The sequence below is a fragment of the Mirounga leonina genome, unplaced genomic scaffold, assembly GCF_011800145.1.
Source record: "Mirounga leonina isolate KUSES-001 unplaced genomic scaffold, KU_Mleo_1.0 Mir_125, whole genome shotgun sequence".
NCBI classification, from domain to species: domain Eukaryota; kingdom Metazoa; phylum Chordata; class Mammalia; order Carnivora; family Phocidae; genus Mirounga; species Mirounga leonina.
Genome location: NW_023270305.1, coordinates 15,320,729 through 15,345,057, shown reverse-complemented (window position 1 = coordinate 15,345,057; position 24,329 = coordinate 15,320,729). Strand labels below are relative to the sequence as shown.

Here is a 24,329-nt window from a genome sequence, read left to right as displayed (position 1 = left end):
TTGCTAAGCAGTGTGTTCTCCAGCGCTACGTGCCCACAGAAACAGACAGGTTTCTTTTTCTTTTTTTTTTTAAATACCCAAAGCTATTAGTTGAACTCTGCTCTGCACCAACCCCAAGGGGGCACCCTTTCTAGTTAGCACAAAAGTTCTTTGTAGACCAGAGTGGCCCTGAAAAGAGGACCATTCATTTCTGTACTTTGGATTCTCTCTTATGCATCTGGAACATGCACAGGGGATGCATGTCACTAGGACTCAAAGTTTATAAATTAGAATCTTGTTTGGTTTGCTAAGGGGGGAAGAAGATGAAAGAGATTAGTTCTTTCCTAGTCTCTGAATTTTTTAAGGCATCTTAAGGACCCATTTCTGTTTTTCTGACCGCAGCCACCAACCTACCCCAGCACTCGGGGCTATTCCTGCCCCATCCTATAGCTCAGACGCAGGGACAAACACAGATAGAACAGGGGTGGGGTGGGCGGGCAGCCACACAGGTCCTCAAAGCAGCGTCTGGCTCCCTTTTACGGCCATGGTGATCAAGCCAACAAATCGGTGTACTCTTCCATGGGGGTACAAATGGTGTCCCACCTTGAACCATGCCACTGAATGCAGTCAGACCTGCACAGCTGGGGTGTCTTTTTCCAAAACTGGTGAACACGATGGATGCCAGAGCCAGCAGTCACAGTCCCGTGACTGTGAAGGAGTCACTCCTCCTCTGAAAATACCAGGGTTGGACTGGAATAAGGATGAGCAAACAACAGCCAGCTGCCTGTTTTTATAAATAAAGTTTTATTGGAACCCAGCCACACCTGTTCATTTACATATCGTCTGGGGCTGTTATCACCACAAGGGCAGACATGTAGCAAAATAAACTGTAGAAAGAGCAGAATAAGTCCCCATCCTCTGTAGATTTCAACAATCTCAAAGCATGCTTTGTGTCGTCCCTACTACAGGGAAGAGAATTAAGCCCCTTATTAGTTACTTCGGGAACCCTTGCTACAAAAAAACTGCCTGCTACACGTTCAAAAGTCATAGAAAGTTGGATCTGGAAACCCTAAAGATCACCTAGTCCAAGGACCACCGAACTTTTTCTGGAAAGGGCCAGATGATAATTAGTTTCTGTTTTGTAGGCCATATACTCTATCTCTACAGTCTGACTCTGCCCTTGTGGTGACAGGAGCCCCAGACGATATGTAAATGAACAGGTGTGGCTGGGTTCCAATAAAACTTTATTTATAAAAACAGGCAGCTGGCTGTTGTTTGCTCATCCTTATTCCAGTCCAACCCCGGTATTTTCAGAGGAGGAGTGACTCCTTCCCAGTCACAGGACCCACCCGAGACCATCCAAAATGGAGACCTGCATGGCTTGGGTCGAGGAACAGAAGACAGGCCTTAGAGCCACCAGTGCGGAAGGCCAAACTAGCCTCTGGGGCAACTGGCGAGTTTGACTCTCACGTTTAACTTCAGAGAGGCCCAAAATGCCAGTGGAAAATCACAGGTTAAAGTCTAATAGGACTGGGAAAGACAACCCACATATCAAGCTCAGTTGGCAGAGATGTAACCATTGGTTATATCCTCATAAGTATATGTTGCTAAGGTTCATTCATCAGTGAGACTCCGGCCCCGTCTTAAAATGTCTCTGGTGAAGGGCTGGAAAGAAAAGGGAAACAAGGTCCTGGGAAGCCACTGGCACTTGTCTGCGAACCATACGAGAAGAAAACAGCAAACTCATTTTTTCCAGTCAGCAGCTAGTCAAACACCTAACAGTACATAAACGGTCAGAGGGGACAAACCCTCTCATACAGGGCTTGAGAACAGGTTGTTTTGGCTGTCAAGCATTTTCAAAACAAGTTTTCTTGGTCTCATGACAGGTTGTGGCAAGAAGGAGAAAAAGAAAAGAGTGGAAGATCCCATGATCACGGCTCCGGGTCTCCACGTGGGCCAGCCCTGCTGCACGGTCAGGTTTGCTTGCAGGGTGTGCAGATAAAGCAGGTCTTAGGGCTAATACCACCTCACCAGTGACACCATTTCATCAAGTGATTCCTCTAAGAACTCTCTGGCAGCTGGATAATCATTCTGGTCTGGGAGGAATAGGTCAAAGTCACTCTTAAGCCCAAGGGTGCTGTGTGGCTCAAACCTACGCCCTGCGTTGTTTTAATTTTCACCTCATGTTACGTGGACAAATTATGCCTCTGAAACTGAGGTTAAAAGCCATCTGCTCTAAGGTGGATTTTTCCATCTCAACCGCAGAGCACTTGGGACGGGTGGGGCAAAGAGATCAGCAAGGAGGCACCAACGGGGAAGGCCAAGATCAAGCTGGTCTTAGGAATGCACTCAGAAAGTGCATTCACTCCCTACCAGTAGTGATCTCGCTCTTAGGGGCTTAACAAACTCGGCCTCAAGGAGGGGATGAGTCAGGCATAAGGCTGGTTCTGGCAGCACCAAAGGCCATGCAGCCAGATGGGGATCTGGATACTACTGTTATCAAGTAATCCAGGGAAAATGTTCAGAAGTCAACTAGACAAGTGTGGCGGCAGTTTCCAGATACCCTAAATTAATAGTGAAGAGCCTAGGGTCACAGACCCAGACTTCAATTCAGACTCAAGTTCTGAGCGGTTGTGTGACTTTGGGCTTCCTTTCTTGGGTCTCCTTGGTCTCACTTTCAAAGCGAGGCAGCCGGACTGGCCTTCTCTGGTCCTCGGACGCACCAGAGCAAGGAGCATTCGGTCAGTTACCGTCACGCCTGCTATGGCCATCACAAGTCACACCACATGGCACAGCTGAAGTTCCCACTTTTAGCACTGCTCCCGGAAGAAAAGCTCTGTGAAAGGGGGCTTGCACTTAATCCATGAGACAAGTTATCAGAGGCTGTCTTCATTCTGCCAACTATCTGCAGGAATGGGTTTCTTTTCTGAAGAAAGAGGGTGGGGCTATGGAAGACTGGTACAAGACAACCCACATCACCCTGCTCCACCCCCAAACACACACAGGGGCACCCCACAGCATTTCACATCTCTGCCCAGGACGTGACTTGAAGGCACGGCCTAAAGCCAGCTGTGCAGAGTTTATGTTACCCCAGAGAGAGAAGCCTAGAAGACCAGTGAGTTCCCTTTCCCCAGAAAGCCACACAGATTGTTCTGACTGATTCTTGGGCTGTCCCTCCGAATAGGATGCCCACTGAAATTTCAGATAAACAACAAGTAGCTTTTTAGTATAAGTGTGTCCTAAATATTGCATGGGATCTACGGACACCAAATTATTTGGTCTCTGAAAGCCCTGGGCACTGAAGTGGCAAAGAAGGGGGAAAAGGACCCAAGGGAAACACTAACAACATTCTGCCAACGTGACCACAGAACTTAGTTTCTACTGCCTTTGTGACTGGTTCCCAGGCTAAGAAGGATCTATTGGGATTTATATATCTGCTCCCAGGCAGAACACTGTATCAATATGTACTTTCTAAATCTAAGAAAACCCTCATTGCCCACAGAAGAAAAGGTCAAATGTCTTAGCGTGGCAATTAATAACCGTGGTTACCATTAGCCGAACACCAACAATATACCAGCATTTTATAATCGGCTTCCCATAGAACATTCACAATCCTCTGTGAAAGAGGACTATTACCCTCATGTGCAGATGAGAAAACCAACGTCTACAAGGGTAACAAAATACTACCACAGAGTGGCAGAACCAGGATTTGAATTCTGGTTGGTCTGATTTCAGAGGACATGTTCCCTCCACCCTGCAGACTGCTTTCTGCCTCTTTTCTTTCTCTCCTGCCTCATCTACTGCTGCCCTCTTCAGTGTATCCTGGCTACCCAGAACCCCCCTGCTTCCTGGCCTCTGGGCAGTCTCTTCCCTCTGGCAGGAACGTCCTCCCTCGATCACATCTTACCCATACGCCAATGTCAGCCTCCTTGACCTCGGGAAACAGACCTCCTTTCCTCTCCTACTGCGTCCCCCCTGCACACAGCGCATGCTGCTGCCTCAGAAGACGGCCCTTTATGTAGCATTTCCACCCTACCTCTGGTGCAGCGAAGGCAGGGCCGGGGTCCCACACATCACTTATCATGGTGCCTGATACCTACGCTGAATACAGTAAACATTTGCTGGCTGGCTGGCTGACTGGATTGATGGATGGAAGGGTGCTGGTGATGTGGGGAGAGCCTAATCAAAATATCTGCAAGGCCACCTAGGTGTCAACCAAGGCCGAGAGCCTGGAGACTCTGCAGTTCTAAACAGAATGGTGAGCTCAGTTGCCTGGCTGAGTTGGGAGAACTCAGGTGATCAAGGGGGAAGAGAGGTGGGGCAGTATAAGAGCAGAAAGCAGTCGAAAAGTCAGGAAACCCGAGGTATATTCTCAGTTCCTGTGCTGTTACCCTGTGACCTTGGACGAGTCATTTTGCTTTGCAGGACCTCAGCTTCATAATCTGTAAAATAGGTATAATGGCAGTATTGATCTCATAGGGTTGTTATGAGATTTATAGGAACTGAAAATCTATGAAGCATTTGGAGCTGTGCTGGTACAGTGCAAGCACTCGGCACACACTTACCACCATCATCATCCTCATCCTCATCCTCATCCTCATCATCTACCAGATGATCAGGAGAGACTGGGGGATCCACTATCATTTCTCTTGAGAAAACAACAATTGTGCCTTTACAGATATGTTCCTGTAAATTTCACTTTTCTGGCCAACTGGAATAATGACCATTTAAAGACTATCTGATCCCTAAAATGACCAATAACGGGAAATTCTGGTCTTCCAAATTGATTTTGATTTTTGGAAGAGCGACAGAGCTCCCCACTTTGTAATTCTGACTCATACCCAGTGTACTAAGTGGTTAAACCCCATTGTCAGAACGGAATGTCAACCACTGATGGACCACCCCCCAAATCCATCAGCACACTCTATAGTTGGGGCTCTTCAAACTGGGTGTGTTGTGGTCCCTAGTGCCTTGCACACACTCTGTATATCACATATATTGCCCTGAAATGTTTGCTGAATCAATTACTAGCAATAACTTAACTGCAGAAGCCACCGTTATACTCGGTTCTTACAATCATGGCCGCCCTGAAGCCCGTTCTCCTGACTCAAGCCACAGCATCTCCACCTGGCAACTCGGCCCTGACCAGCCAGGGCACACAGGAGGCAAAGGACATGTTCTCCTCCAAAGTGACTTCGGATTAAGGACGACCCTAGAGCACTCCAGCCTTACTTCTGCTTTCTTGGCTTCCATTTTCCACCAGGCATGACTAAGTGCCAGGGGTTCTGTCTGTCTGGGAAGATAAGAGTCACTGGAATTTTTCATCCTCTTCTCCACGTGCAGCCTTCCTGCTAGCTTGGAGGCTGTGAAGCAGCGAGCATCCATCCTTTGGCCCACTTCATTACGAAACCCCCCTTTCTTCTTTTGCCCACCGATTCTAGTGATAAGTTCGGCCACAGGAATGTTTACTTTCCCTTAAAGGCACTCAGTGCCAGGTCTCTATACTCCCAGAAGAGCTATTTCTGCTCGAGAGTACCCTGGGCTCTCCTCTCCTCCATGGCCACAGCAGCCCTCAGCCTCCAGATGAGCCACCACGGAAATGGCCGGCCACACACTGGGTGGGTGGATGGGTGTGTGGATGTGGACACTGATTTCCTTATACCATTCCTGTGAGCAAGGGAGCAGGCAACAGGCAGAGTAAAGGTGGGAGGTCAGAGGTGGCTTGGGTTGGACCCTGGACCAGTGAGCAGGGGCACAGTGTTCTAATCGTCATACTGTATGGTCTTGAACACGTTTTTACAGGAAATGAAAATGATGACTTGAACGTCAAGTCTATGCCAATTGCTGTGCTAAGAGTCTTATGCCAATTATTTCATTCAATTCCCACCACAATGGTTAATGCTTACCATACTCCATCTTGGCTGTACTAGATGGTTTCTAAGGCTCCTTCCAAGCTCCGTGTCCTGAGACAGGTCTCCACGGTCACACCCACACTTCTGCGTGGCCACCCAACTTAGCTCTGCTATTGGCTATTTTGCTGGTCTCTGAGCAAAGGTAACTGCCCCAATATCTGCTCCTTGTTTCTGCTCCCCTCTATAAAGCTGCATTTCAACAAGTCCTGAATCTTGTTTATTTTCACAGGTGCCCCCTATGCTGAATGATCTGACAACACAAAAGACAGAATCCCATTTCTGAAAAAACAAGGCCTCTGCTTGTCATTAATGATGTGCACAGAATGGACGGGCCTGACTCTTGTTTGCTGCTTCCCTTTTTTCGAGAACTCATGCCTTAATGAGAAGTGATAGAAACAAGCAACTTGGCCCTCCTGCCTTGGCTGGACTCCACATCACAGAAGACAGCCCTGAGCAGCCCTGGCGGCACCTGTCAGAAACCAACACATACATCGGAACAGTCAAGCCTAATTCCCAAGAAGCTGTTTTAACTTGACATCTGAAAATGTATTCCATCTAGAAGTATTTTACTGGGTGTGTGTTCAGGGCATATGTGTGCACGTTCCGCAACTGAAGTGTTCTATAAATACCAGATATGGGTTGTACAAAAAAGCATCACGCACAGAGCGTAGTTAATTCCATTTAGCAATGTTTTCAATTTGCGTCTAACCTCTGGCAACAGAGATGGAATTTTCTCAACACGAACAAAAAAACATGCTAAGCTACCTTACACACAATTTTCACTTAAAATCCCCCCAATATACGGAAACTTAGTGATCATCAGCTACTAGCCCAGTGCTTTTAGATGAGGGCACTAGGCCCGAGGTGAAGTTTCTTTCCTAAGATCACATGTGCAATTAATAATCGTGCCCAGATGAGACAAGGTCTCCCAACTCCCAGGTCACTATTCTTTGCATTGTCTTTACTTACTGCTACATTTCTTCTTCCAACAGTTCAAAGGCAATTCTGATTCCATTGATAAATGCATGTTTCTACTTTGGTGTGCTATAAAAATCCCAAACCAATTTCCCTAGCCTTTCGGCTCTGTAAGACATCTGCCTATTTTCCCAAGGAAGAGAATAAATGACCATAACTCACAAACGAGGAAGTCGCTGTATTTGGTTATCACATTTTCACAGTGGCTGGAAGGGATCATCAGAACCCTCCCCTGAGCACTTGGTAGCTTTACAACAGTACAACTCGGTTCATTTCCACAACAAAGATGTATTGATTTTCCAGCTACTCTTTTCATATGCGGTTTCTTCTGGCTTACATGACTGAGACCAGAAAGTAAACCCTCACCCTGTTTTCCACTGAGAAAGCAGGAGGGCAGGATGGATGGGGAATGGGGGCGAGGTTCAGTCCTTAAAGCAGACCTCAGAAAGGTCAAAGAGTGGACTCAAAAGAAGCCAGGGACACAGCAGCAAGGCCTAATAGAGAGGGCCTGGGGGTTCCTGCCCGAGGGGAGTGAGGAGGCTGAGCGGGGCTATAAATGCTCTGTGCCTGGTACGGCCGAGTTGGTGCGGGCTGGAAGGACGGTAAGCAGCTCTTTCGGGATGAGGGCTGTATTAGCAGTAAGGGATGGCCAGGCTTTTTAAGGGAGCTTATCATTTTACAGCAACAGATGTCAGGTTCTAATAAATAACATGTTCTCTCTGACCTACGCAATTTGGAGAGGCTGCCTGGGCGGCAGGCAGAGCTGGATTCCTCCCCATCTCGGTTGGTCTCTGTTCTGAAGGGAAAAACAAACCAAATCCCTTGAAGATACTTTTCAAAATGATTCTCTTGGAGAGTTCAAGGACCCAATCGTTCCATGTTATTTATTTGCTTTCCTTTACAGCTTCTATAGTTCTAAACCCCGGAAGGGACAGGCGCGCTTGCCCACACAGGAACCCAGGGCATGCGGCTGAGGGGAAGGCTTGGGTGACCTTGGCCTTCCCCAGTTCCATTGTGGTTCTGTTCCCGTCCTCCCGGGGCACCCTGATCGCCCAAGCTGTGCTGGCCGGGCCAGAAAATTCCCTCTTCTCTCCAGAAGGGAGTACAGCTAATATGAGGTTGGGATTTTTTTTTTTTTTTAAAGGGAATTCTTCCTAGGGAACTTAAGGCAAAATAAAATAATAAAGAAAACCCATGAATCATAGCAGCATTGGAACTGTAGGTTCTATTGTTGGGGCACAGCTTCCTGGGAGCCCAAGACTGATGGCTTTGCCTCCCTCACTGCCTCTCTTTGTGCCAATGACTCTTCCAGCCTGGAGTGGCTCAGTTCTGTAGCTGCTCCCCTTGCAGAGGGGGATATGTGGGGATGAGCAATCACAGCTGGCCACAATTCTTACCTTCCTGGCCATCCCCCTACTCTTGGGTGCAGACGAGGGTTCCAGAAATATATCTATAAACCAGAGGAGGGATGGGGGCCAGGGAGGTTGGGGGGGGGGAGGGGAGGTAGTGGTCCAGGGAGAGAGACAGAGAGAGAGAAAGGGTGGCAAAGTCCCTGTCAGGGTTTTCCAGAACACTGATGGGTGTCACACATGTCAGGGTGTCCCTCGGGCCAGCTGACCGAGCACAGGGACCGCAGAGGGAGGCCTGACTCTGCAAGGAAATCTCAACAGGAACAGAGCATAGTTTGAGCTGCCTTAAGGAGCTACCAACAAGGCAGCAAGGAAGTGGGTGACTGAGTTCTGGAGAGACAAACACACACAGGCTCACATTATAACCACTTACACTGCATCAACACGTCTCCCGCAGCCCTCCCCGAGTCCCAAAGAATTCTCAGGCCTCAGGGCTCCTGTGACCACACTGTGAACTACCCTTTTCGAAATGGGGTTTCTACACTGTGCTCCATGGCATCTGAGGGACCCAGAGGGGCCTCAGAGCCACAGTAAGGGTGGGGATGGGGAGCAAATCGGGGTGGGGGGACATCTAACCCCCTTCTCTGGAATTAAGGAGAGGAGATCTATTTTTATCTGGTTTATTTAGAGGGCTAATGTATAAGACTGGATTGAAGCATTTGGCAGCTAATGACAAATTTGGAGAAAACTGTGTCTTTGAGAATACTAAGGTATTAACAATGAAAGATAACTGAAATAGTCCAGAACGCAGATGATTTTTAAAAAACTTTTTTTTGTTGTTGTTGAATAAAAAACTCTTGAAAGAGAAAATTATTCTGCAAAGACAACTGGATGACAAATAATAAAAGTATGCATGGCGAAGAACATATGGGGAATTATGGACTGCTTTGGGAGCATTTGGATAGGTTTCTAAATAAGAAAATAACATCTCTCTCTGACCTTGAGGCAAGAAGGGAAACAACAAATGGTTTTAGGAGGTTCATGAATTACTCCCATGTGTTGACTGAGAAGCTATTTTTTGAAATATTCTTCAAGTGATTCCATTTATATAATGGATTTAATTTGTGAGAACCATTGCAGTGGGTGGTTTGGGGTTAAATCCTATTCTAAGAAACTACTTAGGCCTCTAGGATCAAGCTGATGTTTTACACAATGAAACTCATGGAAAACTCCACCTAGTCACAGATTTATCAGACTAGAAAGGATTACATTTGATTCATTCATCTAGACAGATCTAAAGCTATACAAGATGCCAAGGTAGGTAACTAGTAAGTTCAGATTTTTTTCAAAGTGATAGTTGGCTTTATGTAGATTAAACCATCGAAGGATGGATTTTCCGACTTTCTAAGCTGGTTGGGCTGGCACCAAGACACAGCTGTAGGTGATAGTGCCCATGGATGGGGCAGCCCAGAATCTAAGAATCTCTGTCCAAGTCACTGAGGTTAGGGGACTGTTTAGTTGGGTGCAATGCTGATTTTGCTACCCTTTAATTGAAACTCTTTTTCCCTCCAGGATAGTGACGTTGATGGTGAACAATGACTGAATGCTCACAACATGCCAGACCCTATGCTGGAAAATTCACCTACATTACCCCTGTGTGGTAAGCACAATTCTAAGATGGCCCCTGAGATTCCTCACCCCCTGTATAATAATCCCCAGGACTGCGAAAATGGTGGATTTCATTTCTATAATTGGGATTGTTAGGTTACATGGAACAGATGACTTTAAGAAAGGGAGATTAATGGTAGGCCTGATCTAATCAAATGAACCCTTTTTAAATCGAGTCTAGCAATCAGTGACACCAAAGTCAGAGCTTAGAAACAGGAGGATTTGATGCACTACTGCTGGCTCGATGATGGAGGGGCCATGTGGCAGGAAACAGCCTCCAGCTGAGAGCCAGGAAGGAAACCAGTACCTCAGTCCTACAACCACAAGCAACTGAACTCTGCCAACAACCTGAATGAGCTTGGAAGAGGCCCTGGGCCTCAGAAGAGACAGCAGCCCTAGTCAACATCTTTAGTTGTTTGGGACCCTGAATGGAGACCCAGGAAGGTTGTATTGGACTCCCAATCCACAGAAACTAAGAGATAATAATCTGTGCTGTTGTAAGCTGTTAAGTGTATGGTAATCTGTTAATTAACAATAGAAAACTGGGGCGCCTGGGTGGCTCAGTCGGTTAAGCGTCTGCCTTCGGCTCAGGTCATGATCCCAGCATCCTGGGATCGAGCCCCGCATTGGGCTCCAGCCCTGCATTGGGCTCCCTGCTCAGCAGGGAGTCTGCTTTTCCCTCTTCCTCTCCCCCGACTCATGCACTCGCACATGCATGCTCTCTCTCAAATAAAAAATCCTAAAAAAATAACAGCAGAAAACCATACATACCATTTGATACTCATAATAATCTCTAAAACTAGCTTCCCTATTTAACAGAGAAGAGGACAGACTCAGGGAGATTATGAATTTGCCCCAAGTCACACAGCTGGTGAGTGGCAGAAACAGGTTTCAACTCAGCTGTCGTGACTTTAGGGTCAGTGCTCTTAATTGCCACATGCATTTCCTCTCTGTATTTATGTTATTCAAGTGCCAGGCCTCTGAGGAGGGAGGCTCAGACAAGTGGTAGAGAGAATGGGGAACTGTATCTGTCTGCCTGGGGACAGATGTACCAAAAGTCAGAGGCCTTGTGTTGTGCCCTGACTACTAGAAGCTAGCTGTGTGCCCTTAGGAAAGTCCCTTAATCACTCGGAGCCTCAGTTTCTTTATCTGCATGAAGGACAATGAAGATTTCTACACTGTACCCCACACAGGGCTGCAGTGATGATCCCATGAAGGTGGGTGAGAGTGCACTGTCAATGGTGAAGTCCACAGGGCAGACAAAGGTGCCTGGGTATCATGCAGGTATGGCTTTTTCTTTTCTTTTCTTTTCTTTTTTTAAAGATTTTATTTATTTATTTGACAGAGAGAGAGACAGCGAGAGCAGGAACACAAGCAGCGGGAGTGGGAGAGGGAGAGCAGGCTTCCCGCCGAGGAGGGAGCCCGATGTGGGACTCGATCCCAGGACCCTGGGATCATGACCTGAGCCGAAGGCAGACGCTTAACGACTGAGCCACCCAGGAGCCCTGGCTTTCTTTTCTTGATGACTTCAAGTATCAATGTTTTCTGCATAGAGGGTGGATATGGTTCTCTGACGGCTTGTTCCAAGGAAGACATTTAAAAATTAGTGGAGGTTTTTGGGGAGGAAATGAGTCTCCTTGTCCTTTATTTGGGAATTACAGAATAAAGTGGAATGTGATTTTTCTTTCTTTCCTTAAATTCTTGAAAAGTCAGCTCACTGTTAAAAGCCAAAGTAATAACAATGTATTATGGGATTCACAAAATATGTAGAAGTGAAACATTTGAGTATAATAGCACAAAGGACAGTAGAAAGTATAAAGAGAATTAAGAGTGTTTTAGGTTTTTACATTGTATTTGAAGTGTTATGATGTTAATTCATGGTAGACAATGATAAATTAAGGATGATTTTAGTATATTAATAACTCAAATATGACACAAAGAGCTGTAGCTAAAAGGACAATAGGAGAAAGAATGTTATACTAAAAAATACTCAAATAAATTAAAGGGAGGATTTGGAAGGGAAGGACAAAGGAATACAAAATACATAAACATATAAATGAAATTAAATGACAAACAGTAAGATGGTAGACTTAAACTCAATCAGTTCATTACTTACATAAAATGTAAATAAACCAAATACTCTAATTAAAAGGCAGAGGTTATCAAACTAGATTTAAAGAAAACCAACCTACAAAACATTTCCTTGAAATATAAAGACACACAGAGGATGAAAGAAAAAGGATGAACAAAGATAAACCATGCAAAAAATAAGTATAAGAAAGTTGGCACAACTATATTAATATCAGACAAAGCAGACTTCAAGTCGAGGAGAGTTACCAGAAATAGAGAGGGTCATTTTATAATGATCAAAGGGCTAATTTATCAAGATATAATAATTCTGAATATGTGTGTACCTAAGTAACAAAACTCCAAATCCAAAAAGCAAGAATGGACAGAACTAAAAGGAGAAATAAACAGATCCAAAACCACAGGTGGAAATTTTAATACCTGCTTTCAAAAACTGATATAATAATAAACACAAAAAAATAACAGTAAGGATATAGAAGTTTTAGATAACAGTAAGAAGTAATTTGACTTAATTCACATGTATATATAATACAATACCTCAAAAATGCAGGACACACATTCTTTTCAAGTTCACATGGGACTATTTACCAAGATAGACCATATATTGGGCCACAATACAAATCTCAATAGATTTCAAAGGCTTAAAATCATACAGATTATGATCTCCAACCAAAACAGAATTATATTAGAAATCCATAAGATATCTAGAAAAATCCCCAAATACTTGAAATTCAAGCAGCACAATTATAAACAATGCACAGTTCAAAAAGAATTCACAAGAGAAATTAGAAAATATTTCTAACAAAGTAACAAAAAAATGTATCAAAATTTGTGGGATGCAGCTAGTGCAAAATTTAGAAATCTGTAGCTTTAAAGGTTTATATTGAAGAAGAAGGGATTAAAATCAATAACATGAGCTTCCATTCTAAGAAGCTTGAAGAAGAACAAATTAAACTAAAAAATAGAAGGAAGGAAATAATAAAGATAAAAGCATAAATTAATAAAATAAATAACTTTCTTTGGAAAGATAAGTAAAACTGATAAACCCCTAGCTAGACTGTTTTAAGAAAAGGGGAGAGAAAATAACAGAAACTTTCATTATAAGGAATGAAAGAAGTTATATTGGTATAGCCCACAAATATTAAAAGGAAAATGAGCGAATATTACAAACAATCTTGCATCTAGTCAATTCAACAACTTAGACTGGATAACTTGCTTAAAAAAACACAACTTGCTAAAACTAACACAAGAAAAAATGATGACTATCCCTATATTTCGTAAAGATTTCTTTGAATTTCTTTCCATAAATAAAACTTTATTGAACATTAAAAAAAACAGAGCTGAACCTACATAAACTCTTTCAGAAAACAGAGGTGGAAGGAAAATTTTCCAGTTTATTTTATGAAGCCAGCATAGTGAGTTTATTAAAACCTGACAGGACATCACAAGATATTAATATCACTCATTAAAATGAATGTGAAATATCACTCATTAATATCACTCATTAAAATGAGTGTGAAAATACAAACATCTTAACACAACATTAGCAAATCAAATCTAATAATATAAAAAAGGATAAACATCATGACTGAGAAGGTTGATTTATCCATGGAATGCAAGGTTGGTCCAATATTCAAAAACTAATTAACATAATTCAACCACTGTAATAGAATAAAACAAAACCATAGGTTCAGGCCAATAGATACAGAAAAAGCATTCTACAGAATTCAACACCCCTTCATGATAAAAACTCTTAGCAAAGTGGGAATACAAGAGAACTTCAATGTGAGAGACACATCCATGTAAAACCTACTGCTAACCTCAACCTTAATGTGAACACGTAAGGCCAGATACCTGCTCTTACCACTGTGTACAACATTGTACTGGAGGTCCAAGCCAGTGCAAGTAGGTAAGAAAAAGAAATTTAAAAACACAAAAATAATAAAGATGGAAATAAAAAAGTAAAGCTGTTAACAAATGATATGATTGTTTATGTAAAAAACACTAGGAAAAGTACAAAAAAGCTACTAGAATTTAGTAATCATGAACTTATTAGCAATGTCACAGGACACCAGGTCAATATAGAAAAATTGTCTATATTCCTATATACCAACAACAAGTGGAAAATAAATCTAAAAAATTATCATTTACAATAAAAGCAAAACCACTTAAAAAATGCAACACCGCTACACTGAAATCTCAAAACACTTCTCAGAGAAATTAAAGGCCTAAATAAAAACGCTGTTCATTGATTCGAAGATCCAATACTGTTAAAATGTCAATTTTCCCTCTTGTTGCTGTATAGATTTAACGCCATCCCAACCAAAGTCTCAGTGGGCTTTTTTTTTGGGGGGGGGGGGGCGGAATTTGGAGTTGGAATTGGCAAACTAATTCTAAAATTCATATGGAAATGCAAAGGACCCAGAATAGCCAAAACAATCTTCAAAAAGAACAAAGTTGAAGAATTTACATTTCCTGACTTTAAGAAATATCGGTATTAGTAGACCAACAGAAAAATAGACCAATGAAACAGAACAGAGTATCCAGAAACAGACCCACTCATATACAGTCACTTTATTTTGACAAAAGCATGAAGGTAATTCAAGAGGAAAAAAACTTTTTTTCAACACATGTTGCTGGAATACCTGGATTTACGTAAACAACTTCAGCGTCCATCTCATACCATCCACAAAAATTAATTTGAGATGGATCAGAGACCTAAACGTCAAACCAAAATGAAAGCTTGTAAAACAAACAAACATAGAACAATTTCTTCATGACCTTGTGGTAAGCAAATACGTATGAGGCTACAAAAACATTAACATAAAAAGAAAACACTAATAAAATCAATTTCATTAAAAATAAAAATTTTCTGCTCATCAAAAGACACTGTTAAGAAAATGAAAAGGCAAGCCACAGATTGGGAGAAAATACTTGTAATGCATAAATCTGACAAATATATAAATAACTCTTAAAACTCAATGATAAAAAAACCAACAACCTAATTAAAAATAGGCAAAATTTGAACAGACACTTTTTAAAAGAAGATATACCAATAAGCACATGAAAAGATGATCAACATCATTAATCACCAAGAAATTAAGATTAAAAAACACTATGAGATCTCATTTCATCCCCTCTGAAATAGCTAAAATTAAAAGACTGACAATACCAAGTGTCAGGGAGGATATGGAACAAATGGAACCCTGTATTTGGCCAGTGGGAGTGTAAGCTGGTATAAAGACTTCAGAAAAAATTTGCCGGTTTCTTATAATCATACACATACTCCCCCTTCCCAGTTATTTACTCACAGAATTGAAACTGTATGTCTAAGAACGTTTTTAGCAGCTCATTTCATAAAATCCCCAAACTGGAAACAACCTAAATATATATAAGCAGATGAATGCATTAATAAATTATGGTATATTCCTATAATGGAAATTCCTCAGCAGTAAAAAAGGAATACCATAACAGATAAATCTTTTTTTTTTTTCGTAACAGATAAATCTAAAATAATTATGCTGACTACAAAAGACACAAAAGCATACAATCTGTATTATTCCATTTATAAGAAGTATCTAGAAAAGGAAAAACTAAGACATGGGGCAGTGTCTGTCCTGGGGATGAGGAGACTAACTGGAAAAGGTAGAAGGTAACTTTGTCAAAACTCCATCAAAAGATGTACTGAAATCTGTCTGCTTTATCGTATGTGAATTACACTGCAATAAATATCTTTAAAAAGATAGGTAGGCAAAGCCCCCGCCTTCAAAGAACTCGAAATTTGATTAAGGAAATGAAACAATATAAAGATACACAAAAAATAATACAAAAGAGATTTCAAAGCAGCACACCTGGTCCTTGACTTACAATGGTTCCACTTAATTTGTTGACTTTACAATGATGCAAAAGTGACATGCATTCAGTAGAAACTGTACTTTTGAATTCTGAGCTCTTCCCGGGCTACGTGGCAGAATTCTCGAGGTGCTGGGCAGAGGCAGCAAGCTGCAGCGAGCTCCTAGTCCGCCACGCGATCACGAAGGTGAACAACTGATACGCTTACAACCATTCTGTCCTCATACAACCATGCTCTCTTTCACTTCCAGTATTGCTCAGTAACTTACGTGAGCTATTCAACACTGTATTATGGAATAAGCTTTATGTTAGCTGATGTTGCCCAACTGTGGCTCAAGTTAAGTGTCCTGCGCACACTGAAGGTAGTCCCACGTTAAGCTAGGATGTTGGGTAGTTTAGGTGTGATAAATGCATTTCCAGTTTACAAACGATATTTTCAATTTACGATGGGTTTATAGGTACATAACCCTTTTGTAACCTGAGGAAGACCTGAGACTAGGCAGAGGGGAAGAGGCTGCCTGCACGTTAGCATGCATGGAGAAAACCGGAGGGAAGAACGCTGAAGGATTTGAAGGGGCAGAAAGAGGGTGGGAAGAAGGAGTGAGCAAAGGCACTGTGGGACAAAGCAGAAGCCAAACACAAGAGTCTTCCATATGTCCATTCACTGACCCTTCAGATCAAGCCCGTCCAATAGGGAGGAGTACAGTCTTGTTTTACAGGATCAAGTTCAGAAAGGTTAATAGCCCGAGGCCACAGCTTATTCGATTAGAACTTGTGACAGGAGCTGGGCATGGGACTGCATGACCCCAAAGCCTGTGCTCACCCAGTAGAGGGCATTTCACTTGTGAGGACAGAATTTGCTGGACAGCCATGAGCAAGAAACACATGTCCTAGGAAAAGCTCTGGTCAGTGCCAGCAAGTGTCCTTCGTGAGGCCACATGTTTAGAATTTTGCTCTAGAGGAGGGAATAAACAGCTGACTCCACTCAACGGGTTCTACTGATGTTCATAAACCGTGAGTGTTTATGTCATGGGCAGAACTCCCCGAGTGAATTATAGCCTTTTACGCACTGTGCACGTACAATATTTTCACAGGACAAAGAAACAGGGCGTGTAAGGAATGCTGCAGTTGGCCTCTCTCTCTTTCTGTCCTTTCTCTCCAACTCTCTCCACCAATCTCAAGCCTGTCCTGCAGGACAGTTCTCGGATTGTGTTGATCTATTACCTGGCTTTCTGACACAGCCCAGGGAAGTTACTCGGTTCAATTTAAAGAAGAGAGCTTTTAAACTATTTCTTCTTCCTAGTATGAGCGGCTGGCTTTCTCTTTTATTACATTTAAAATGAATCCATCTTCACTACTGTAGAAAGCAGATTTTTTTTAACGTTACTTCAGATGTTTTCTTTAGACTGGTGTTAACATAAAGCAAATGTCTCTTGCAACTCTGAACCAATCTGTTAAGATAAACAGGCTTCACTTACGATATTCCTATACTGAAATCATAGGCTTGTGGTCTGCAACTCCTTAAAGACTCAATTCATACATGCTAAAATGTCTAGTTAAGAAACACACACACACACACACACAGTTTTGCCATGGAAACCACAAGGACATGTCTGGTTCAGACTCCATAGCACATACCACAAATAACAGCCCATCTTCTAAGGGCAGATCTTGTATATACACAGGGAAAGCCCAGAAAATTAAACAACTGCAATACCCCAAATATAAAACTTATTTTTGAATCCCTTTTTTTCAAGTCTGTTTCAATATATCTAAGTCTTAATCATTGTTATTAGGTACATTTGCATATGCTTGTCATTTTCCTTAAACAGAATTTCAGACTCGGACCTCACGGATAAAAAGGGGAAATGCAGGGAGAAAGGGCACACTGAAGTCTCAGATAACACTTCTGGATCCCACATATGAATATGGGAAGGTCTGTGTTTCTACAGAAAGCAGCCCTGTCATTATTGAACAGAGCCCCAATCCTGATTAAGTGAAGGTTTTGTACCTACAGAAAGTATAGGAGATGTCAGGAGGCCCCCTGGGAGGGAAAGAAGTCTCAGGGAGGGGGAGGCAAGAGCAAGAAGTCCTACTAATCGAGAGCATTCTAGGTCTGGCAGGCCAGGTTTTGTTAGTACTTCAAACTGTCAGAAATCTGGTATGATAAAGGCTTTGATCTCTCCCGCTGGGCTATAAATTCCATGAAGACATGGACAACTTCCAATGTGTTTATCACTATCCCCAAGCATGGAGCGCATTGCCTGGACCATGGTAGCTGCTCAATAAACGCTGAATGACTGAATGAAGATGTTTAATAAATATCCTTCATATCTGTGATTCTGTGGATCTCATCATCCTTCAGCTGGGATCACAGGGGTGACCGTATGGCTGTTCAGAGTGATAAAGTAATAACCACCTGCCACTCTAACCATTACATATTTTTGGAAACTATGATTTTGATCCACTGTGGCTTCAATCTGGGAGACCATGGTTCATGAAGACTGATGTTCCAGATACTAAAGTGTTACCCAGGCTCAGATGGTTAAGCGTCTGCCTTTGGCTCGGGTCATCGTCCCAGGGTCTTGGGATCGAACCCCATATCGAGCCCCACACTGGGCTCCTAGCTCAGCGGGGAGCCTGCTTTTCCCTCTCCCTCTGCCTCTCCCCCTGCTCACGCGCACGCTCTCTCTCTGTATCTCTGTGTCTCAAATGAATAAATAAAATCTTTAAAAAAAGGGCACCTGGGTGGCTCGGTTGGTTAAGCAACTGCCTTCGGCTCAGGTCATGATCCTGGAGTCCCGGGATCGAGTCCCGCATCGGGCTCCCTGCTCAGCGAGGAGCCTGCTTCTCCCTCTGACCCTCCCCCCTCTCACGTACTCTCTCTCATTCTCGCTCTCTCAAATAAATAAATAAATCTTAAAAAAAAAAAAATATTAAAAAAAAAATAAAAAAAATAAAGTGTTACCCATAAAACACAAACATACTTGTACATTTACCTATCCCGCAGGGCTTGTGAACACTTTCTACATACAGGTTCATGGGCAGTACTTAAATCTCTAAGCTCCAAACTCTAGCTAACTTCAACTTCTATCAAATTCCCAGCCTACTTCCACAGGGATTCTAACAGTTCCAAGCTATTTGCATAGCCATTTACTCAGATGAAGAAGACACAGGCCCTAATTTGGGCAATGGTGGTAGAGATTCAATGAGGTATGTAATGTTTGTTCCTTCAGAGACATTATAGTTCCACATGAAAAACTTGGTACTGGACCCATGTACTGACCACTAAGCAGAAATTCTATTTGTCTACTGTCAGCTGAAATTTTCCATTTTTTTTAAAAAAAATATGAAAATAGCTTCCAACATTTTCATCATCAACACCATTTATCCACAACTCTAATTCCTCTAGTACTTTTTCTCTAATCTAAATAGACCAGTAGATTGCAGATAAATCCTGTAACCCATTTAAAAAAACAAACAAACAATCTACCTGATGAGTCTAGATAAGGGGTTGGCAAGCTTTTTCTGTAAAGGGTCAAACAGCAAATATTTTTGGCTCTGTAGGTCATGTGTGATCTGTTGCAATTTCTCACTCTGCCATGGTAGCATGGAAGCAGCCATACAAAATAAGTAAAGAAATGGGCATGGCTGTGTTTCAGTAAAACTTTATTTACAAAAACAGGCACAGGACAGGATTTAGCCTGCAGGCAGTAGCTTGCCAACCCCCGGACTAGAGAAAGGAAATGCTCCTACTTGTAGGAAACGCAGTGGATTCACTTACTTTGCTCTTTTGGCCATCTCATTTCCATCCCATCTGGGGCTGTATGGATAATTTTTTTGGGCCTGGGAATAAAGCTGTCCACTGTTGGTAAAATGATAGACGGACTGGAATGTGAGAGTTGGCTGGTCCCGAGGGAAAAACAGGGGCAGGTCGACTGCAAAGACAAAAGAAAAGAAGCAAGTTAGGGCTTAAATGTATGGGTTAAACCTGAATGTTGGGTAAAGACTCTATCTGAACCATAAAAACTGCTTGAGGCTTAGGTAAAAGGTATGGAGAGAGGGAACGAGAGATACCAAGGTACCTTCCCTGCCTTCAAGGAGTTTACAATCTAGGTACATAAATGAAAATCACACATAAATAAATATAACCAATATGAGGCATGATGCGTGGGTGCTGACAGATGCTATGAAGTGTTCACAGAAGCTGGGCACTCCCAGCCATGTGAACGCCTCCGTGGCACTTACTTTGTCCAGGATTCCATAGAGAAGTTAGTTGATTATCTGTTTTCAGTCTCTTTTAAATCATAAACTCTTCAAAGGTTGGGCAGTACCTTCCTCATCCAGCATTTGATGGAGGGGGTGGGATGGAGGCTGTCCTTAAAGAATGGATTTGGAATGGGGAGCAAGAGAGCAGGTGATAATCTTTTTACTTTATAGGATACAGCCACTGGACCACCAGCAAAAATAAAGTTATCACTTTACTTCCAATCAAGCAGTGAATTCTGATACTCAGCACTTTGAGGCTTCTCCAGATGTGTTACCACATATAGTTCCTAAACCAGTGGGGGCTCCTTAATGGAACGCAACAGGGACTCATCTGAACACTGCATTATATCTACTTCGAGGGTGCAGCCTGATTCCAGTGTTGGCTGCTAACAAGTATTATGTGCTTGTATCTGTTCATTTTGGGGTCCTTTCACTCAATTCTTAAAAATAAAATGACTCCTTTTTAGTTTGAGGCAAACCGACCCTATAAACACAGACTGTTTCAATAGCACATTCTTCAAGGCATATATTGTATATTTGTGTGGATGTTATCACTTCCAGGGCAAAGAACAGGCACATTAACTTGGGAAAATATAATAAGGAGAAAAAAATGTGTATGGAATTTCCTAGCTTCACAGAGTACTTTTACATATTTTGATCTAATTTGAGACTTATAATTCCATGAAGCAGACATTATTTTTACCATGTGCATTTAACAGACGAACAAACTTGAGACTCCAAGAGGTTAATTAACTTGCCCGTGCCTTAGCTAGCTGGAGGCAGGGTTCAAATCTAGACCCATGGTGTAAATCCTGAGCTCCTTCTATTGGGCCCCATTGCCTCCTGCTCACAACACATTCACCATGTTATCATTACAGTTTAGGAAGCTAAAATCTCTACTGTGAAGAGTGTACAAGATTCATCTTTTTGGCTACATGAGGCAAATTTATGAAAATACACACTAGCTAGCTGTGTATTTGTCACCATGCCAGTGTAGGGTGACATTTGACTTGGGCTAGGCCCTCTAAGCATCCAAAATGATTTCATGAAGGAAAAGTCAGATTCGCAGCAAACTTCAAAAAAAACCAAGAAAACAAGAAACAGAAAAACTGTCCAGTGGCAGGCCCTCTTAGGCCACTGGGTCTATCTGACTCTGACTCAGTGCTGCAGGGGGTTTCTGCATATGAATCACAACCCCCCAAAAGCGGGAAGACCGTGAATATCCACTCATTAAGTCACATTTTCCACGTGCCTCAATGCAGTTTCAGCACATGCCTATTTGTGCCAAAGCAGAGATTTAGTAACATGGAGGAACAATACGAAGTATGAAAACCAGACTGACTCAAATTAGAAATAATCCAATTCAGAAAACCCTTTTGAGTCCCTTTACATTACAAAGCATGATTTGTAACATCTTCAGTCATTTTGAATAAATATTGCTTTCTAAAATTAAGTTTATATCTTTTCTGATTACTCACTGCATCTCCTCTAATTTTAGAAAAAATGCCCATTCACATACAGTTTAATTTCACTTCAATTGTTTATATTACATGTTAAATATCCAAATATAAAACAAGATTCACGTTAACCCCCAGAGCGGTCATCAACAGCACAGCACTGGTGAAAGGTATTTAACCTGTAAGCTTCCCTTCAAAAATGCAGTCATTTTGAATAATAGAATTCAGTGGCAATAATTTGCCAATTTAAAGTAAGCACAGTCACATTCAGGATCAAAGTAATACAGAGAATACCACAGTCTTCATGACTGTCAAGCTACCAGCTTTTTCTGGGCTTTGGAATACATTATATTTTTTGTTCCTGTTATTTTGTTTTGTAGAAAATGAGTTGCTGGTATTTTGACATGCTGAAAAATGATTTTCCCACCTAGTTCTGAACCATCCACTTTGACCCCCTAAATGCCCAATTAAGATCAGAAACAATTCAAAATGTGAACGTAAATTTATTTACCCAGGCAAGTGAACTGTTCTGATTAAAAGAAAAAAAACTGCCAGTCAGCTACATGCTGAGATGTACTGTGATCCCAGAAAAACATTGATTGCATGATTATTTCTCCATGGAGCTTTTTCTAAAAAAGTATAGTTGAAGCCAGTATTAAAATTTGAACGCAGTAGCTGGATGATCAGCAAAGCAGGAATGGTCAGAGTACTTGAGAAATAAAGTCGGTAATCTACATATGAGAAAATAAAATTCAAAAAATATAAATACCTTATTCAACTTAACTAAACGATATCCTATCTGTATCAGTCAGCAGTCAATAAAAGGATATTCTTTAAAAAATGTTCTGCATAAAAGAGTTAATAACTAAAATGTTTATGAGAAATACTTTGCATTTTTCTTATAAGAATGATTTGAATGGTACAAATTAGTCAGAATTAAAAAAAAACAAAACACAAAGCTTGTTTTCCTTCTCCCCAAATGTTTCTGCCACTTAATGTTTGCCTATAAAGCTAACTCGTGATTTTTTTTTAAGGTTTTATTTTTAAGTAATCTCCACACCCAACGTGGGGCTCAAACCCAACCCTGAGATCAAGAGCCGCATGCTCTGCTGACCGAACCAGCCTGGTGCCCCTCACTCATGAGCTTCTGACACAAAATAAAGTAAGACTGCAGGCCTTCAAACAGCTAACTTGCTCTGAAGGTACTCCCGGGGTTCCAAGCCATTTGGGCTCACAGCTTCAGCTAGATCAAAACAGAACATTTTAACCATTGGATTCCTTCGAACACAACCCACCTACCAGCTCCAGTTTGATTCCCAGAGGAGAATCATTCCATTTGGTTCAGTTACTCATCATCAGTACTATTTTGACAACTGCTTCCTATTTCCTTCTTCCTGTATACAGAGACTGATTTTGGTCAGCTCTCCTTCCACGGAAGGGATGGTCCTCACTTGTTCAGTATAATTTCAATAACCACTGCCAAAGTATTACTTTCTTCAAGAACTTGTTGAAACAAGTCCCTGCCAAAACACTTGCGATTCTGTACGACCTGGGCATTTCACAGCATTCCCTCACAGGGCCCTGCTGCCCTGGCAGAGGGCAGGGATCATGAAACTCTGCACCAGCTTGCCCTGTGCTGGACAGTCGCTGCAGGGAGGAGTCCCACGGGTCACAGTCCCAGAGCTCTCGTGCTTGTTCTCCAGGCAACTGGCAGCCATGCGGCTTTGAGAAGGAGCCGAATATGGACCAATAAACTTCGCTGCCTCTCTCTACACCACGCTGGGATTCGGATGGACAGATGCAGTTTTGCTTTCTCTAGTAAACAAGCTTAACTGTCCCCAAATGCTCATCCTTTCACCGTAAGACGACTTCATTAGAGTTGTATCTAAATTCATAAGACTCTCTAGAAATTTGTCACTTCTCCAAAGACCTCACGATGGAAAAATGGCCCCCAACAGCCAAAAGCAATACCACATCACATAGGTGACACACAGGACAGCTGTCAGATACTCCCTCAGAACATTTCGGGCAGAGTTCTCACAAGTTTGATCATAGGATCTTTCCAGAAAAAAAAAAATCTAATTATGGCAAGATTAGGGCAAGGTACATGAACGGTAAGTAATGATAACTAGCAGTCTGGCACAGAGAAAGGAGAGAGAATAATAAATAAAAGCAGATTTAGGAAATCAAAAATAATCCCAGTCTGGGGCCATTCAGCAGAGAACGAAAAGCCCAACCATCCCTCAAGCTATTACCATACTGTAAGTAATGTTCACTCCCAATCTCAGTAACCTGGCAGACACTCTTGGTTCCCTACCAAGAGCCATCCATTCTCCATTCTTTTTTTTTTTTTTTTTTTTAACAGAAGGAAGGGAGGAGGGAGGGACAGAGGGAGGAAGAGAGGGAAAATCTTAAGCAGGCTCCACACCCAGTGCAGAGCTCAATGCAGCGCTTGATCTCATGACCCTGAGATCATGACCTGAGCCAAAATCCAGAGTCGGACACTTAACCAACTGAGCCACGCAGGTACCTTCCCATCCTTCTTTTTTATGGGTAGAGCCTTCCTCCCACTTCAGAGTCCTAAAGTGCTGGGTATTCACTCTCTTCAGCCTTCCATGAGACCAAGGCATGGAAATGTGACTCAGTCCTGCCAATGAGACCCAAGGGGAAGTTGGCTAGGGGTCTTCTGAGAAATATTTTCCTCTCTGAGTAAAAACATGTATAAGGAGAAGCCCCCATTTCATTCTTGCCTAGATCTTGTCATGTGAGATCTTGAGGCT

At 42.4% G+C, this 24,329-nt stretch overlaps 1 protein-coding gene across 3 annotated transcripts in view; it reads right to left on the bottom strand.

The window, feature by feature from the left end:
- Positions 1-24,329, bottom strand: part of BABAM2 (BRISC and BRCA1 A complex member 2) — a 399,311-nt gene that overhangs the window by 15,228 nt on the left and 359,754 nt on the right. Inside the window, exons 11-12 of one of the 3 annotated variants that reach the window (XR_004678467.1) lie at positions 20,072-20,197; positions 19,676-19,761 (exon numbers count right to left, since the gene is read on the bottom strand). Coding sequence is in view for 2 of the 3 variants with exons in the window: in XM_035000819.1 (XP_034856710.1) it covers positions 19,608-19,761 (154 nt within the window). In the remaining variant the exon portion in view is untranslated. Of the gene's footprint in view, positions 1-19,607; positions 19,762-19,810; positions 20,198-24,329 lie in introns of those variants that run through there. The other 2 variants (XM_035000819.1, XM_035000822.1) reach the window with 2 other exon arrangements.